This window comes from Stegostoma tigrinum, chromosome 1 (genome assembly GCF_030684315.1).
Source record: "Stegostoma tigrinum isolate sSteTig4 chromosome 1, sSteTig4.hap1, whole genome shotgun sequence".
NCBI lineage: Eukaryota > Metazoa > Chordata > Chondrichthyes > Orectolobiformes > Stegostomatidae > Stegostoma > Stegostoma tigrinum.
The window spans coordinates 46,058,291-46,078,104 of record NC_081354.1 but is presented as its reverse complement, the minus strand read 5'-3'; the positions used below and the strand labels follow the sequence as shown (position 1 = coordinate 46,078,104).

At 42.4% G+C, this 19,814-nt stretch overlaps 1 protein-coding gene across 5 annotated transcripts in view; it reads left to right on the top strand.

Moving 5' to 3' along the window:
• The window catches only part of anapc10 (anaphase promoting complex subunit 10), a 170,758-nt gene that overhangs the window by 26,006 nt on the left and 124,938 nt on the right, over positions 1 to 19,814 (top strand). For all 5 annotated transcript variants that reach the window (XR_009445647.1, XR_009445649.1, XR_009445648.1 and 2 more), the window contains one exon: positions 13,512 to 13,632. Coding sequence is in view for 2 of the 5 variants with exons in the window: in XM_059645079.1 (XP_059501062.1) it covers positions 13,512 to 13,632 (121 nt within the window). In the remaining 3 variants the exon portion in view is untranslated. The remainder of the gene's footprint in view (positions 1 to 13,511; positions 13,633 to 19,814) is intronic.

Here is a 19,814-nt window from a genome sequence, read left to right as displayed (position 1 = left end):
TAGCCTGTCCAAGTCCTTCTGCAGCCTCCCTGCTTCCTCAACACTACCTGCCCCTCCACCTGCCTTAATGTCATCTGCAAACTTAGCACAATGCCCTCAGTTCCTTCATCCATATTATTAATGTATAACATTAATAGTTGTTGTCCCAACACTAATCACTGATGAACTCCATTAGTCAATAGCTGCATCCTGAAAAAGACCCACTCTGCCTTCTGGCAGTCAACCAATCCTCTACCCATGCCAGTATCTTGTGTCTACTACTTTGGGCTCTTATTTACCAGGCTCCTGTGCAGCACCTTGTGGAATTCCAAATAGGTCACACCACTGGCTCTCAATAGTCTAATTTGTTCATTATCTCCTCAAAGAATCTAATAATCTGTCAGGCGTGGCCTACCCTTGACAAAGCCGTGCTATCTTAGCCCTGTTTTACCATGCACTTTCAAGTACTTCACAATCTCATTGTAAATAATAGAGTCTAAATCTTTCCAAATACTAAGGTCAGGGTAATTGGTCTAGAGCGTCCTGTCTTCTGCCTCCCTCCCTCAAAGTGTGTTACATTAGCCATTTTTTAGTTCTTTGTGATCTCTCTGACTCGAGTGATTCCTGAAAGATCATCATAAATGCCTCTACAATCTCCTTGGCTATGAGCTTCAAAGCTCTGGGTGCAGTTCACCTGTTCCAGGTGATTTATCCACTTTCAGACCTTTCTGCTTCCCAGTACTACTCCTTAATGATGGCCACTGCACTTGCCTCTGCTCCCTGATTCTCTTGAAGTTCTGTTCTGCTGCAAGTGTTTTCCACAGTGAAAACTGATGGAAAGTATCTTTTCAGTTCCTCCACCATTTCTTTGTTCCCCAATACAACTTGTCCAGCCTCAGTTCACAGTAGTCCAATGTCCACTGTTGCTTTTCTCAGACCTTTTATCGATCAAAAAAACTCCTCCAATCATTTTTTTATTTAACCAGCTAGCTTATTCTCATATTTCATCTTTTCCTTCATGTTCCTTTTTTAGTCATCCTTTGCTTATTTTTAAAGGCTTTCAAATCCTCTGGTTTACCACTGATCTTCACAATATTGTATGCTTTTGCTCTTGTATCACCCTGACTTTCCTTGTCAGCCATAGTTGCCTCATCCTCTACTTAGTGTGTTTTTCTTCCTTTAGATAAATTTATGTAGTGCCTCCTGAATTACCCCCAGAAACCCCGGCTATTGCTGCTTCATTGTCTTCCCTGCTAGGGTCCCTTTCCAATCAATTCTGGCCAGCAACTCCCTCAAAATTTGGTAGTTACATTTTCGCAATTGTAACACTGTTACATCTGACTCCTGCTTCTCCCAGGGGTTTCTTCACTTCAAGTTGCCCACATTAACACATCACAAATCCAGAATTGCCTGTTCAATTAGTGATCTCTACCACAAACTGCTCCAAAAAAATCTCATTGACATTCTGCAAATAATTCAGATTTTCCCAGTCCACAGCATTTTGAAGTCCTACATACCTTTTATATCTTCTGTTTAATTTTTTCCCCCACACTCTTGTTTTTATTCATTTTTTGTGGGATGTGGGTGTCGCTGGTGAGCCAGCCTTAATTACTGACCCTAGTTGCCCTTGAAAAGGTGGTGGTGAGCTGCCGCCTTGAATCACTATAGTTCGCCTGCTGTAGGTTAACCTCACAAGGCCACTGGGGAGGAAATTGCAGGATTTTGATCCAGCAACAGTGAAGGAATACATTTCCAAGACAGGATAGTAAATGGCTTGGAGAGGAACTTGAAGGTGGTAGTGTTCCTATACTGCTGTCCTTTTCCTTCTAGACAGAAGTAGTTGTAGGTTTGGAAGGTGCTGTTTGAGGATGTTTGGTGAATTTCTGCAGTGCATCTGTGGATAGTGCACACTGCTGCTACTGCGCATTGGGGTGGAGGGAGTGGATGCCTGTGGATGTAATATCAATCGAGCATGCTGCTTTGTCTTGGACTGCGTTACACTTCTTGAGTGTTGTTGGGGCTGCTTCCATCCAGGCAAAAGGGGATTATTCCATCACACTCCTGTCTTGTGGCTTGTAGATGGTGGAAAGGCTTTGGAGAGTCAGGAGGTGAGTTATGTTCTGCAGTATTCCTAGCCTCTGACCTGCTATTGTAGCCACAATGTTCGTATGGCTAGTCCATTTTAATTTCTGGTCAATGGTAATCCCCCAGTTGACGTGGGGGATTTAGTGATGGTGACACCATTGAATTTCAAAGGCAGTGACTAGATTGTTGCTTATTGGTGATGGTCATAGCCTAGCATTTGAGTGGTGCAAATGTTACTTGCCACTTGTCAGCCCAGGATTGGACATTGTGCACATCTTTTGCATTTGAGCATGGGCAGCTTCAGTATCTGAAGAGTCATAAATGATGATGAACGTGTGCAACCATTGACAAACTTCCCTACTTCTGACCTCATGATGGAGGGAAGGTCATTGATAAAGCAGCTGAAGATGGTTAGGCCTAAAGCCCAACACTGAGGATCTCCTGCAGAGATGTCTGACCTCCAGCATTCACAATTGTCCTCCTATGTGCCAGATATTACTCCAGCCAGCAGAGAGTTTGCCCCCTGTTATCCAATTATCCCAGCTTTGCTTGGGCTTCTTGATCCCACATTCGGTCAAATGCAATGATATTCGGTGATTTCAAGGATTATCACTCTCACCTCACCTCTGAAATTCAGCTCCTTTGTCCATGTTTGAACCAAGGCTGTAATGAGATCAGGAGCAGAGTTGCCTTGATAGAACCCAAACTGGGGCATCAGTGTGTTAGTGAGCAGGTGCTGCTTGATAGCACGGTTGATGACACCTTCCAACATTTTGCAGTTGATCAAGAGTAGACTGATGGGATAGTAATTGGCTGGGTTAAATTTATCCTGCGTTTTATGTCCAGGATATATGTTAGCAATTTTCCACATTGTTGGGTAACTGTGTCAGTGTTGTAACTGTACCAGAACAGCTTGGCTAGAGGAACCACAAGTTTTGGACCATAAGTCTTCAGTCCCATTACTGGAATGTTATCAGGCCCCATAACCTTTGCACTGTCCAGTGTCTCCAACCATTTCTTATTATCACTTGGAGTGAATGGATTTTGCTTAAGACTGCTGTTTGTAACACTGGAGACCACTGGAGCAGTTCAAGATGGATCATCCCCTTGACACTTCTGGCTGAAGATTGTTGCACATGCTTCAGCCATATCTTTTTCACTGATGTGCTGGGCTCCTCCATCATTGAAGATGGGGATATATGTAGAGTTTCCTCCTCCAGTGGGTTGTTTAATTGTCCACCACCATTCATGACTGGATATGGACAGCAGAGCTCAGATCTGATATATTGATTGTGGGAACACATAGCTCTGTCTATCACTCACTGCTTATGCTGTTTGGTAACTTCACCAGGTTGACACCTAATTTTCTGTAATACCTGGTGCTGCTCCTGGCATGAAGTCCTGCACTCTCCATTGTACCAGGGTTGGTTGCCTGGCTTGATGGTAATGATTGAGAGGGGGATATACCAGGAAATGAGGTTACAGATTGTGCTGGAGTACAATTCTGCTGCTGTGATGACCCACAGTGCCTCATGGATGCCCAGTCTTGAGTTGCAAGGTCAGTTCGAAGTCTGTCCCATTTAGCATGGTGATAGTGCCACACAACACAGTGGAGGCTATTCTCAATGTAAAAGAGAGACATCATCTCCACAAGGACGGTGTGGTCTTCACTTTAACCAGTACTGTCATGGACAGACGCATCTGCAGCTGGCAGGTTGATATAGATGAGGTCAAGTATATTCTTCCCGCTTGTTGGTTGTGTCAACACCTGCTGCAGACCCAATCTAGCAGTTATATCCTTTAGGACTCGACCAGCTCAAGTGTAGATGGACTTTGAAATCCCTCAGCCAGAGTTCATTTTGTCCCTTTGCCATCCCAAGTGCTTCTTCCTAGTATTGTTCAACATGGAGGAGTATTGATTTAACAGCCAAAAGAGGACATTGGATGGTAATCAGTAGGAGGTTTCCTTGACCATGTTTAACCTGAAGCCATGATACTTCATTGAGTCTGGAATCAATGTTGAGGACTCTTCCGGCAGCTCCTTCCTGACTGTATACTACTGTGTCACCACCTCTGTGGCCGGTGGGTCAGAACATACCCAGGGAAGGTGATACTGCTGTTTGGGACATTGTCTGTGAGGTATGATTCTGTGAGTATGATAATGTCAGGTTGTTGTTTAATTAGTCTGTGAGACAGCTCTCCCAATCTTGACACTAGCCTCCAGATATTAGTGAGGAGGACTTTGCAGGGATGTTTCTGCCATTGTCTCTGTCCTGTGCCTAATTCGATGCCTGGTGATGTGTCCAGTTTCATTTTTTAAAAAATTTTGTACTCATTGATACAACTGAATGGCTTGCTAGGCCATTTCAGAGCGCAATTGAGAGTCAACCACATTGCTGTGTGTCTGGAGTCACATGTAGGCCAGGCCAGGTGAAGATGGCACATTCTCTTCCCTAAAGGCCATGTGAACTAGATAGATTTTTTTGACAATTGACAATGGTTTTCTGGTTATCCGAAGACTCTTAATTCCAGATTTTTTTTTAAATCTGTTTCTTTGTTGTGAGATTCAAACCCGGGTCCCCAGAACATTAGCTGAGTCTCTGGGTTAATACTCTAGCAACAATATCACTGGGCTGTTGCCTCCCCAGACATTCTGACTAGGAGGTCTGCACACAACTCCCATCAGGGCCTTTTTTCCTTTGCATTCCTTTATTCCACCCATGCGGATTCTACGTCTTCTGACTCTTTATCACTTCTTTCTGTCAATTTTAATTTCATTTCACACTAATAAGGCAAATCTGCCCCTCTGCCCAACTCCCTGTCATTGAATCATAGAATCCCTACAGTGTGGAAACAGGCCCTTTGGCCCAATAAGCCTTCACCAACCCCCAGTTCATCCCACGCAACAGCAGTGTCCAGTGTCTCCAGCCATTTCTTAATATCACTTGGAGTGAATGGAATTTGCTGAAGACTGGTGTTTGTAACACTGGAGACCATTGGAGGAGGTCAAGATGGATCATCCCCTTGACAATTCTGGCTGAAGATTGCTGTAAATGCTTCAGCCTTATCTTTTTCACTGATGTGCTGAGCTCCCTCATCATTGAAGATGGGGATATTTGTGGAGTTTCCTCCTCCTATAACCCATCTAATCTACATATCCCTGAACACTACGGGCAATTTAGCATGGCCAATCCATCCAGCCTTGACATCTTTGGATTGTGGAAGGAAACCGGAGCACCAGAAGTAAACCCATGCAGACAAGAGGAAAATATGCAAACTCCACACAGATAGTCACCCGCCAATTTCAATCTACATTACAAGCTCATTTACCTTGTTCTAAACTGCGTGCATTTAATACAATGCCCTCAGTCTTGCATCGACTGTACCCCCTCTCATACTTTGTCCCCTCATCTGCTGTACCTGAAGTTAGACACCTGACCCTTTCTGTACTGTCCGTCCTATTATTTGTTCTGGAAACTTTACTAATCTTTGCTGAGCTCTCCCCACTTTAACTTTTTCCATAGTGGGTGGCATGGTAATGCAGTGCTTAGCATGGCTGCCTCACAGTGCCAGGGACCCAGGTTCAATTCCCCCTTGGGTGACTGCCTGTGTGGAGTTTGCACATTCTCCCCGTGTCTGCATGGGTTTCCTCCAGCTGCTCTGGTTTCCTCCCAGAGTCCAAAGATGTGCAGATTAGATGGTCATGCTAAATTGCCCACACTGCAGGGATTCTGTGATTCTATGATCTATGATAAGTTTCTGCGCATGAACTGAACCACTAAAGCCCTATCCCCAGAAATGATTGCGCAATTCTCTAGGACTACTGTGGCCCCAGCATGATTAAGGTGAAGCCTATCTCATCAGAATAGCTCCTTTCTTCTCCAGTGCTGGTGCCAACATCCCACGAATTCAACCCATTTCTCCCACACCAATCTTTGAGCCCCATGTTTACTTCTTTGTGTCTTGACCCTGTGCCCATTTGCTCCTGGCTTCAGGCACAATGCAGGAAGCACAGTCTTCAGAACTTGATCCTGGCTCAGAAAACTGTGTCTATTCCTCTGGTTCTATTATCTCCAAATGCAACCACATTTCTCTTTTTTTATCTCTCTCTTCTAGAATGGCACCCTGTATCATGATGGCCACGTTGCTCATATTACAACCCCTACTGTAATTCACACAGTAAGCAAGAATCTCAAACCTGCTAGAAATGCAATGAATGAACTTTTAAAACAAAGTTGCACTCCAGAGATTTCAGCATTAAAAAATACTTGATTGTGACTCACGCTGGAGATTTTGGAGGTGCTGTGTCCTTTTCAGGTGGATTTAAGATCCCAGTGCACTATTTTCAAAAAAATACGTAGTAATTCCCAATATCATGGCCAATGTTTGTTCTACATTTTTAAAAACAGATCTTGGATCATTATCACATTTAACCGATTCATCACTATTGAGGTATTGCAATCAGTTTGAGATGATCTGGAGTCACCAAATAACTGTGATCACCATGGAAGTCACAGAAAATAGCATTGAAATTATTATGAGTCATTGATGTCAAATGCTGGTAATGTTACTGTACAAGTAATCCAGAGGCCCAGAAGAATGCTTTGGCGATATGAATTCAAAAGTTACTATGGAAAAATTCAAATCATAAATTTGTGAAGGGTAGGTCGTGCTTTACCTTATTGAGTTTTTTGAGAAGGTGACCAAACAGGTGGAAGAGGGTCAAGTGGTTGATGTGGTATATATGGATTTCAGTAAAGCATTTGATAAGGTTCCCCATGGTAGGCTATTGCAGAAAATAGGGAGGCATGGGATTAAGGGTGATATAGCGGTTTGGATCAGAAATTGGCTAGTTGGAAGAAGATAGAGGGTGGTGGTTGATGGGAAATGTTCATCCTGGAATTCATTTACTAGTGGTGTACTGCAAGGATCTGTTTTGGGGCCACTGCTGTTTGTCATTTTTATAAGGGACCTGGATGGGGGGGCAGACGGATGGGTTAGTAAATTTGTGGATGACATTAAAGTTAGTGGAGTTGTGTTTGGTGCGGAAAGGTGTTGCAGGTTCCAGGGGACATAGATAAGCTGCAGAGCTGGGCTTAGAGGTGGCAAATGGAGTTTAATGCGGAAAAGTGTGCAGGTTACAGGGGACATAGATAAGCTGCAGAGCTGGGCTTAGAGGTGGCAAATGGAGTTTAATGCGGAAAAGTGTGAGGTGATTCACTTTGGAAGGAGTAACAGGAATACAGAGTACTGGGCTAATGGTAAGATTCTTGGCAGTGTGGATGAGCAGATCTCAGTGTCCATGTACATAGATCCCTGAAAGTTGCCACCCAGGTTGATAGGGTAGTTAAGAAGGCGTACGGTGTGTTAGGTTTTATTGATAGAGGGATTGAGTTTCGGAGCCATGAGGTCATGTTGCAGCTGTACAAAACTCTAGTGCAGCTGCACTTGGACTATTGTGTTCAGTTCTGGTTACCGCATTATAGGAAGGATGTGGAAGCATTGGAAAGGGTACAGAGGAGATTTACCAGGATGTTGCCTGGTATGGAGGGAAGGTCTTATGAGGAAAGGCTGAGGGACTTGAGGCTGTTTTCCTTAGAGAGAAGAAGGTTAAGAGGTGACTTAATAGAGACATACAAGATGAACAGAGGATTAGATAGGGTGGACAGTGAAAGCATTTTTCCTTGGATGGTGATGGCTAGCATGAGCGGACATAGCTTTAAATTGAGTGGTGATAGCTATAGGACAGATGTCAGAGGTAGGTTCTTTACTCAGAGAGTAGTAACGGCATGGATCGCCCTGCCTGAAACAGTAGTAGACTTGCCAAGTTTAAGGGCATTTAAATGGTCTTTGGATAAACATATGGATGATAATGGAATAGTGTAGGTTAATTGGGCTTCAGATTGGTTTCTCAGGTCGGCGTAACATCGAGGGCCAAAGGACCTGTACTGTGCTGTAGTGTTCTATGTTCTGTGTTCTATGTAACACAAGACACTGTAAAAGTGACCATAACAATTCTTATTAACTGTTGATTCACTTACGCCCTTGCTAGGAAAAGAAATTTGCTGACCTTACCATTCTGTCCTACATGCTACTCAAAACCTACAGCAATGTGATTGATTTTTAACTTGACAAGATGGCGATAGAGTGGGACATTTTAGCCGGAGCTCGTCCGCTCTGTCCGATCTTCTTCATTTGTACTTTTTCTTCTCTTTTGCTCCCCCAGTGCTTTTCTCCTCCTCATTTTTTTGCCTCTCTGACTCCCGGCCTCCAGCGTGCAATGGTTCCCAGCCTCTGGTGAACACCAATCCCGTCCTCCAGCGACGACTGCTGGCCTCCTGTGGCACAGCGGCTTCTCGGCCTCCAGCTGTCTCCTTGTATTGGCATGGCAACCTCCTGGCATGGTATGACGACTTTTCAGCCTGGCACAGTAGCCTCTTCTGTTGGGGCCACCTGGCATGGCGCGCGCCCCCCCCCCCCCCCCCACCCCATAGCAGTCTCCTGCTGTTTCTACTTCTAGCCTTCTGCAGTGGCCTCCTGGCATGGCGCTGATTCAGGGCCTCATGTGAACTGGAAGCTATGTGCCTGTATGGTCTGCTGTATGGAACTTTTATTTCTGTAATGCTGGACATTTTATTTCTGTATTGTCTAAACCTTATAACTAAAGAAGCTATCCCTAGATTTAAAAGTAATTGTAATTGGCAATAAATAAACTTTTCACTGTACTCATTAAGTATATGTGACAGTAACAGCTGTTATCTCATTCTCTTCTACTTCTTCTTCCTCTTCATCATCTTTTAAATGGCTGAGGAAGCCATTCAATTCAAGGGCAATTAGGGAACAACAACATCTTGTTTTGCCAGTGAGATCCCAAGGAAGAATAAAGAAAAAATCACATTGCTACCTGTAGCTGTGCACAAATTAGATGACTCGTTTACTCACTACTGCAATACAGCATACCTCATGCATTTCGTGGATCTTGGCAGAGCTGGGACAAATCTCCTCGTGGGCGCTTTTACTTGTTACATGGTGCGGTTTTAAACTAGTATGGCAGGGGTATTGAAACCCAAGTGTAGGCTTGGATGAATCAGATTCAGACCAGGAAACAGGTGGTGGAGCATTAATTAACGATGCAGTCAGTGACTTGGAACATCAAAAGAAATGAGGATTATAAGTGTCCAGTAAAGGAAATTATCATAGAATCCCTACAATGGAGAAACAGGCCAATCAGCCCAACAAGTCCACACCAACTCTTTGAAGAGCATCCCACCCAGACTTATCCCCCATACCCCTTTAACCCTGCACTCCCTATGGTTACACATCAAAACCGCACATCCTTGGACACTATGGGCAATTTAGCATGGCCAATTCGCCTAACCTGCCCATCAGTGGAGTGTGGGAGGAAACCCACGCAGACACGGGGAGAATATGCAAACTCCACACAGCCGTCCAAGGCTGGAGTTGAACCCAGGTCCCTGGTGCTGTGAGGCAACAGTGCTAACCACTGAGTCACCGTGCTGCCCATGCTGCCATGATGGGGTTGAAGTGTTTATACTTCAGTGTAATAAACATTACAAACAAGGGAGATGAACTAAGAGTACACATGGCAGCATGATGTCATTGCTATAATAGAAACCTACCTAAAGGAGGGGCAGAATTGGCAGCTCTTGGATATAGAGTTTTCAGAAGGATGGAGTAGATAACAAGAACGGAGGGTAGCAGTATTGCTTAAAGAATCAGTTACAGTTGTGAGAACAGATGGGATGTGAGATGGGTTAACATCTTTATGAGGGGAGCTTAGGAATAAAAAATGGACAATCACACTACCAGGTGAGATGGAGATAGAAGAGCATGTATGTAGATAAATTTCGACCCGGAGGAATAAGAGGGCAATAAAATCAGGAAGCTTTAATTATTTAAATAGCAACTGGGCTTCAAACAATGTACAGGGCATCGAGGGTGAAAAGTTCATGTACTGTATTCTGGATTTCTTTTTAAACAATACATGACAAGACTAATGAGACACTACACAATTCTGGATTTAGTATTGATAAATGAAAATGTGCAAGTGGGATGAAATAACAATGGATGACCAAATTGGAGACAGTGACTACAATTCAGTTAGATTCAGTGTTATTATGGAGAAGAAGAGAGTTAAATCAGGAGTAAAATTTTAAACTGAGAGAAGGTAAACTGTACAAGACTCAGAAGTGATTTGGCTGAGGTAGATGAACTAGGACTGCTAAAGGATAAATCAGTGGTAAACTTGTGGGAGGCACTAAAATGTGAGATTCTTAGGGGACAAAGCAGCCATGTCCCCTTCCAAAAATAAGAAGTACGCTATATCTAGATTCTTGTGGTGTCTAGAAAAATACAGGTGATAAATAAACAGAAAAATAAAGCATATGTTAAAAAAAGCTCACCACTGCAGATAGACTGGCAGAGTACAGATAGTACAAAGATCAAGTTTAATAAAAAGAAAGAAGGAAATCCAAAGAGAATATATTTGCAAGCAAGATAAAGGAAAACCCAGAGATGTTGCTAAAGTATATAAAGTGCAAAACGAAAGAAAGGTTAAGGAAAAAGTGGAACCTATCAGAGATGAGGAAGGAACTTGTGCAAAGATGCAGAAAATGTGAAAAGAATTTTAAGTGACTATTTTTATCTCCATATTCACAAAGGAAAGAGATGAAGCGAATATAGTAATCCAATAGCACAAAATAATCATAATGTGGGAGGAAGTGTTAGAGGAGTTGGAGTGCTTAGACGTGGATATGACGTCAGGGTCAGATGGATTGTTCCCGAGGATGTTGAAGGTCAGGAAAGAAATAACAGATACTCTGAGAATTATTTTCCAATCTTCACACAATACAGGTGAGACGCCAGCGCACTGGAAGAATGCCAGTATAGTTCTGTTGTTTATAAAGGGAACAAAGTAAATGCCAAACAATTATAGACCAGTTAGTCTTATTTTGGTGGAGGTAAAATTGTTAGAACCACTCCTAATGTAATTGGATAAGCTGTTATTTGGAAAGGGATGGACCAGTCAGGGATAGTCAGCATGGCTTTATTATGGGAAATTTGAATTTTTGAAGAACGAACAAGGAGGCTTGATGAGGGTAGTGAACTGGATGCCTAGATGGATTTTACTCAGGCATTTGACAAGATCCCATATAGCAGTCTGGTCAAAAAATTAAAAGTTCATGGGATACAGAGTAATGAGTCAAATTTAACCCAAAGTTGGCTTAATCACAAGAAACAAAGGGTAATGGTTGATTATTGCTCTTGCGAATGGAAAACTGTGTCAACAGTGTTTTGCAGGGCTTGGTACTGGGGCTTCTGCTATTTGTTTTATACATTAATGATTTGGACTTGACCATAGGAGTACAATTGGGAAATTAATCAAATGCACACCTTCCCATGCACAAAGCCATGTTGACTCCTTAATCGGCCCTTGCCTTTCCAAATGCACATAAATTCTGTACCTCAGAATCCGCTCCAACAACGTCCCCATCGCTGATGTCAGGCACGCCGATGTATAGTTCCCTTGCTTTTCTTTTGCCAATTTTCTTAAATAATGCCATCACATTAGTCAACCTCTGGTCTTCTGGCACCTTACACATGGCTACTGATGATACAAATATCCCAGCAAGGAGCCCAGCAATCATTTCCTTGGCTTCCCACAAAGTTCCAGGGCTCATTTGGTCCGTCCCAGGGATTTATCCATCTTTGTGCATTTTAAGACATCCAGCATCACCTCCTCTGTAATATGGACACTTTTCAAGATGACACTATTTGTTTTCCAAGTTCTATAATTTCCATATCTTTCTCCACAGTAACACAGATACAAAATGAGGTCAGTATGAGCTTGTTGGGCCGAAGGGCCAGTTTCCGCACTGTAGGGATTCTGTAATTCTGTGAAAATACTTGTTTAGTTTCTCATCCATCTCCTGTGGTTCCATACATAGGTGGCCTTGTTACTCTTTTGCCCTTAATATATTTGCCTTTTGGATTCTCCTTAACCCTGTTTGCCAAAGCTAGTTCACATTCTCTTTTTGTGCTCCTGATTTCTCTATTAAATATGCTGCTGCTATCCTTGTCCAACTCTAGGGATTCACACAATCCCTGCTCTCTATACCTGACATATGCTTCTTGCTTTTACTTGACCAGAACCTCAATTTGTCTAGTCATCCAGTATTCTCTACATTTATCTACCTTGCCCTTCACCACCTTGGACTCTCATTTTCTCATTTTTGAAGGCTTCCCATTTGTCAGCTGTCCCTTTACCTGCGAATATCCACCACAAGTCAACTTTGAAAGTTCTTGCCAAAAGTTCTCCCACGATGTTGTGCCGAACTTTTACCCTAATCCTAAGGTCTAACCTCCACCCCTACCTTATACTATCATCCATATGCCTATCTAGTAGCCGCTTAAATGCTCCTAATGATGCCAACTCCACTACCCTCTCCGGCAATGCATTCCACACCCCAACCACTCGGTAAGAGGTAGAGGTAGAGATAGAGTAGACAAGAGGAACTTGTTTCTCTTGGCAGAGTCCAAAAGCTAGGGGTTATAGATTCAAGCTAAATGGCAGAAAGATTAGAAGGGACATGAGGGAAAAGTTTTTTTATGCAGTGGGTGGGGGTGTCTGGAATTCATTGCCTGAGTGGGTGGTGGAGGAAGAGACCCTAAATGTTTGTAAAAACTAACTGTATCTGCACCTTAAGTGCTGTGAGCTACAAGGCTACGTGCAGTGTACTGGAAGGTAGGATCAGAAAGGGCATCTGGGTGTCTTGTGTCAGCATGGACAAGATGAGCCAAATGGCTGTCTAATTTCTACACTTCTACAGAGATTCAAAACTTGTGAATTATAGTCCTGTGTGATTTGAAAGCAGAAATAGTTTTAGCATCTAAGCAAAACATACTTTATAGTACATAAAGGCTCTTCTGATGTGTTAATAGACAATGCCAGCTGGTGAAATTTTATCATACAAATCAGGCAAGTACACTATTTGTTTAATCTGTGATGAATTGGTTGATCTGAACCAATGTGGCTTTCCAAATACCATGATTATCTACTGTGCCTTGGGTAAATGGGTGGAGGTGATGTGGTGGGGAGTAGTGGTCATTGTGATGGGGATGTGCATTTGATCACATAATTTGGATTGCTTTCTCAAAATCATGGTGAGAAGTACATGAGTGTATGATTGTTTGATTGTGGCAACATCCAGATTGGCCTTGAGGCCCCACACATACAACTACTTTGCTAGCCCACAATTAACAATTTTGCACATTAAGTTATGTTCATAGATTTCAGTTACATCTGTTTGGAGTTAATTTAAGCAAAGCAAAAAGTAAAAAGCAGCTGTTCTTACAACAAGCACCTGACCACTAAGCTATGTATTTCTGATACTGCAGTTACTGTAATTAACTTGATTGTTTTATAGACGGAAAACAACTGTGAAAACCCTATGTATTTATGCAGACTACAAATCAGATGAAAGCTATACTCCAAGCAAGGTCTCTGTCAGAGTGGGAAACAACTTTCACGACCTTAAAGAAATGCGGGTATGAATTTACTACCTCTTTCTTGGTAACATTTGGCTTTATAACAGTCTTTCCCTTGTTATCAAGCTTCCCGCACCGTTTTCTCAGCCGTTCATCTATGTTGTTTGCATAGGTGTATATGAAGAAATATTTTGAGGACTGCTTTTCTCACATATTGTGACTTGTGAGCTGGCCATAGTAAGCATTTAAAACTCTACTTAAATCTTCGAGACCATAATATTCATGTAGAACAAACCAGTGAATGGAACATTTGTGCAAATCCAAGGACTGGGTTGCCATGCACCAAAGCGGCATAAGCTGCAGCTTGGAACTTTGTGCTAATTATGGGCAATACAGAACACTCCTATGCTTATGATGCGGCTACATTTCATCAGGTACTTTGAAGATGCACAGCATCATACCTTAGAGTGATGTATTTTGGTTTAAAAAATTGAATCCTCTATCTACCCTTCAGAAAACATAGAGGAATTGTCTTCCCAATGTGTTGAGACTGGAGCTGTAATTGGTAAGAATTGACCAGTTTGCATCAGCACATACTTAACATTGAATGAAGTATGAAATTCACTGTAACAAATTGCATATTTGAAAAACTAATACTGGAGGAAACTAGCATTGACAAATTTGGGGCGGCACAGTGGCTCAGTGGTTAGCACTGCAGCCTCACAGTGCCAGGGACCTGGGTTCGATTCCAACCTCAGGCAACTGTCTGTGTGGAGTTTTCGCATTCTCCCCGTGTCTGCGTGGGTTTCCTCTGGGTGCTCCGATTTCCTCCCACAGTCCAAAGATGTGTGGGCTTGGTGGACTGGCCATGCTAAATTGCCTGTAGTGTTCAGGGGTGTGTGGTTATAGGGGGATGGGTCTGGGTGGGATGCTCCAAAGGGCGGTGTGGACCTTTTGGGCTGAAAGGCCTGTTTCCACACTAGGGAGTCTAATCTAATCTAATCTAACTCCCTGTACTCATTTTGAGGAACCCCATCCCTTTGTCTACCTATGTCATTTGTACTGATGTGCACAATGACCTCTGACTGTTCACCCTCCCCCTTCAGAATATTCTGCAAATGCTCAGAGATGTCCTTAACCCTAGTGCCCGGGAGGCAGCACATCATCCTGGGATCAGTTCTGCAGCCACAGAAGTCTGTCTCGCTCACAGTTGAGTTTCCTATCAGTATTGCTGTGTCTGACTGAGCTTCAGAGCCAGTCACAGTACCGCTAACCTGACTGTTGCTGCTAGCCTCTGAAAGGTCATTCCCCTCCAACAGTATCCAAAGTGGTATATCTGTTATTGAGGGGAATAATGCACTATCTGCCTTGCCCCCACCCTTACCTTTATGGTAGTCATCTGGCCACCTGCTGCCTGCACCTTCAGAGTGACCACTTCACTATAGCTCTTATCAATGATGTTCTCTGCACTCTGGATGATCTTGACTGTATCCAGCTCTAGCTCCAGCTCCAGTTCCAGTTCTCTAATGCAATCTGTCAGACGCTGCGACCGGGTGCAATTCTCACTGGTGTGGCCCCCAGGGACACTGGAAGACTCTCTGATCTGCCCGAACATGCCACTGCCCGAACTGCCATCTCCACTGCCTTCAGTCTAGACAGAAAGAGAGTTAAAGAGCCTTTACCTGTACCCCTTCTCAGCCTCATCACAACAAAACCTCTTGAGAAATGGCCTCAACACTACCAATCTAACACTGGCCCGCTCTCTTTGAGGGCTGCTCCCTGTATACCTATACCTTCCCAGTTGTCCTCTTCACGGAGTCTTTTGTTTTGGTCAGAGCAGGTTGAAGGATGGCAAAAACCAATGTAGACATGATTAATAATAATTCTTTGTCATAGTGTAAATTTAAGTCTGAATGTGTTCTAACATAATTTTATTTACGAAAGATAGTAGAACAAATTGATCCTGACCTTATAATTTAATAACTTGAATTTTATCTTTATCCACCAGGTGTCACTATTTTACAGAAATTCTGCGCTGTACATTTCCCAATATGTAAAATTGGCATTAATCATTTCAGAACTGTTTTGTATTCTTGGGAGGACGGTCTGATAATAATGCTGATATGGTGATTTCTGCACCCTGATTTTTCTTCCCCCGCCTCCCCAATTTTATTAATTTGAAAACTGTGCATGTTTAAACATGGTGGAGATCAGAAAATAGGCTGAATCTCTGTACCTCATCCTTTGACTTTTTGAGCAGGGGACAGATGCTTCACGAACCATAACCAACTATATAAATTTAGAGAGGATATATCTTGTTATCCTTTCTGGTTTTTGAATATCAATATTGGCTCTGAAAAGATATTTAACAATATTTAAATACCTTTGTTAAGTATTTATTTTAAAATGCTGCTAGACAAATTGAAACTATTAAAGTAGAAATATTTTGTGTGCTGATTTTGTATGGCATGTTAATCCCATTTAATTAACTTATTTTGATTTTGTCTTTAAATATTATCTTAAAGTCATTTTAATTGCATAAATGTCTCAGGCCTATTTATTTAAATCACTGTCAACATAATTTAGGGGTCCAGATAGATAGAATTCAAGTGAAACTCATGTGAAAGATACCAGTCATTTGTCAAGTAGCCCAATCTGCTGTTCAAATATTTCACATTTACCTTCAAAATCATCCTTTCTCCACTGTGCCAGAAATGTGTTCATTGCACTGAGTATGTCTAATATGTTTTAGAATAAGGAGCTTGAATCTCGAATAAATGCTGGGTGAAATGTAAACTGTGGACAATGTAATAAGGCTACATACATACACACAAACGTTAAATTAGTTGAATGGCAAGTTGGCAGATGTAACATAATGTTGGGAAGTGAGAGATTATTCACTTTGGTAGTGAGAATAGAAAAGCAGAATATATTTTAGAAGTTAGAAGCTGTGAAACATGTAAATGCTGCTGTTTAGAAGAACTTTGTGTCCCTTGCATAAGCATACCAATGTCAGCATGCAAGTACAGGAAGCAATTAAAGCAAATGTCACATTGGCCTTTATTGCCAGAGTATGGGCTACAAGAATAGAGAAGTCTTGTGGTATTGTGCAGTGCTTTGGGACTACAACCAGAGTACTCTGCACATTTTTAGTATCAATAGCTAAGAAAGGCTATACTTTGGAGGCACTGCAGAGAAGGATCACAAGATTGATTCTGGGATGAAAGAGTTGAACTATGTCTGGAGGCTGAATAAAGAGTTTATTCAAAAATGAGCGTTGATCTTCTGAAACTATCCAAGATTCTGAAGATAACAAAACCAGAAATTGCTGGCAAAACTCAGCACGTCTGGCAGTATCTGTGGGGAGAAAGCAAAGTTAACATTTCAAGTTTGCTGACTCGTCATCAGAACTGATATTAACCAGAAAAATGTGGTATTTTATGCTGAAGACGATGTTGGGGAAGGTGGAGGATAAGCGGAAATGGAGCTCAGAGATATATGAAAAGAACAGAAGAGAAGCTGAATAAGTTATAATGAGAGCTGAGTGTAAGACAGAATGGGTGGGCTGCGCTGAAAGCAACTCATGTCGTGACAGGACCAGGTATGGGGTGAGTAAAAACATGAAAGGATGGAATCAGGCTCTAAAGTTATTGAACTCTGCTGAGTTCATATGACAACAGTATTCCCAAGTGGAAAATGAGTTGCTGTTCTTTGCGTTTGCACTAAGGCTTGCTGAACACTGCAGCAGGCTTATAACAAAACCTGACAAGCTAGCCACTGGAAGGTTCTTTCCTTAGGCTGAGTGCCTATAATATTGGGCACAGTCTAAGGATATGGGTGTGAATATTTTAAGACTAATTTGAGAAGAAATTCCTTCACTGAAAGGCTTGTGGATTTTTGGAATTCTCTACCTCTAACAAAGATGCTCCATCTTTGAAAATATTTAAGTTTGAGAGAGACAGTTGAATGATTGGGAGTAGGAAAGTATATAGCGAGCATGTGGAAAAGTGAAGTTGAGGCAGAAAATCAATGATGATTGTATTGAATGGGGATGCAGGCCTAACTGGCCAAATGGTCAACTCCTTCTGTTTCTCATATCTAGCATAAAAGGAATTTCTTTATATCAAGTAGTATCAAATGATGGGCAAATTATTGAAAAGGACTCTGAGCGAAAGGATTTATGATCACTTGGAAAGGCACAGTTTGATTCGTGATCGTCAACATGGATTTGTGAGGGATGGATCATGTCTCTCAAACCTTAATGAATTCTTTGAAGAGGTGACCAAACACGCGGATGCAGGTGGAGCAGTGGATGTGGTACACCTGGATTTAAGTAAAGCGTTTGATAAGGTTCCCCATGTTAGGTTCATGCAAAAGGTAAGGAGGCATGGGATAGGGGGAAATGTGGCAGATTGGATTCAGAATTGGCTGATGCTTAGAAGACAAAGGGTGGTAGTGGATGGAAAATATTCAACATGGTGCTCAGTCACGAGTGATGTATCACAAGGACCTGTTCTGGGTCCTCTTCTATTTGTGATTTTTGTAAATTATTTGGATGAAGGAGTGGAAGGGTGGATCAGCAAGTGTGTGGACGATACAAAGGTGGGTAATGCTGTGGACAGTGCAGAGGGCTGTTCTAGATTACATAGAGACATGGATGGAATGAAGACCTGGGCTGAGAAGTGGCAGATGGAGTTTCAACCTGAAAAGTGTGAGGTGATTCATTTTGGAACGACAAACTTGAAAGCAGAATACAGGGTTAACGGAAAGAATCTTGGCAGTATGGAGGAGCAGAGGGATCTTGGGGTTCATATTCACAATTCCCTGAAATCTGCCACCCAGGTGGATAGAGTTGTTAAGAAGGCGTATGGTGTGTTAGCTTTCATTAACAGAGGGATTGAGCTCAATAGCCGTGAAGTTATGTCCAGCTATACGAAACCCTGGTTCGGCCACATTTGGAGTATTGTGGCCAGTTCTGGTCACCTCATTACAGGAAATATGTGGAAGCATTGGAAAAGGTACAGAGGAGATTTACCAGGATGTTGCATGGAATGGGGAGAAGGTCTTAGGAGGAAAGGTTGAGAGGGCTAGGGCTTTTCTCTTTAGAACGACGAATGATGAGAGGTGACTTGATAGAGGTGTACAAAGTGACCAGAAGTATAGATAGAGTGGACAGCCAGAGAGTTTTCCCTAGGGTGGAGGTAGCTTTTACGAGGGGACACAGTTGTAAAGTGAAAGGAAGTAGGTATTGGGGAAACGTCAGAGGTAGGTTCTTTATTCAGAAAGTGGCAGGGGCGTGGAATGCGTTGCTGGAGAGGTTAGTGGAGTCAGTCCCATTAGGGGCATTTAAGTGGCTGTTAGGTAGGCATATGGATGATAGTATGAGGTAGCTGTGGAGGTTAGCTAGACCTTAGGTTTTGGGCAAAAGTTTGGCAAAACATCGTGGGCCAAAGGGCCTGTACCATGCTGTAGTGTTTTATGTTCTAAGTATCTTATTTATAAAAGCTAAGAGCTGTTAGTTGTCATTCTGAAGTCTTTGAGTCTTCAGTGTTGGCTGCTCAATTCTTTATTTTTTAAATGTAGTTACTGAAGCTAGGATCATGTATTGAACACTGATGTGTGGTCATTTCTCACATTACTCAAATCCACATCTGCTTGAATCTGCAAAAAAACCAAGCACTTAACCTCTAAGGCTAGGCTTTTATGATACAATGAAGTCCCCATTATCTGGTGTCCCATTATCCATAATTTTCATGCAACCAGCAATAGATCGGAATAGGAGTTGATCCAGGTAGATTGATAATGGGGACTGTGGAAGAAAGTAGGGGTGGAAATTGCAGAGACCCTGGTCACAATTTCACAACCTTCTTTACACTTCGGGTGGTGCCAGAAGACTGGGGAATAGTAAAAGCCACCCCTTGTTCAAAAATAAGGGTGTGAAGATAAACCCAGCAATAAGACCAACAGTTTCAACTCAGTAGAAAAGATTTTAGAAACAATAATTCTGAGCAAATTAACATGTATTTGGACAAGTGTGTGCTAATTAAGGAAAGCCTGTATGGATTTGTCAAAACCAAATTGTGTCTAACTAACTCAGTTGTGTTTTCTAATGAGGTAACAGATGGAATAAACGAGGGTAATAAAGTTGATGCTGTGTAAGAATCTCCAGAGGCTTGGTGGCAATCACGGATTCCAAGCTAGGGTAAAGTCACTGTCCTAGTTTGGTCAAAATACACGTCTCA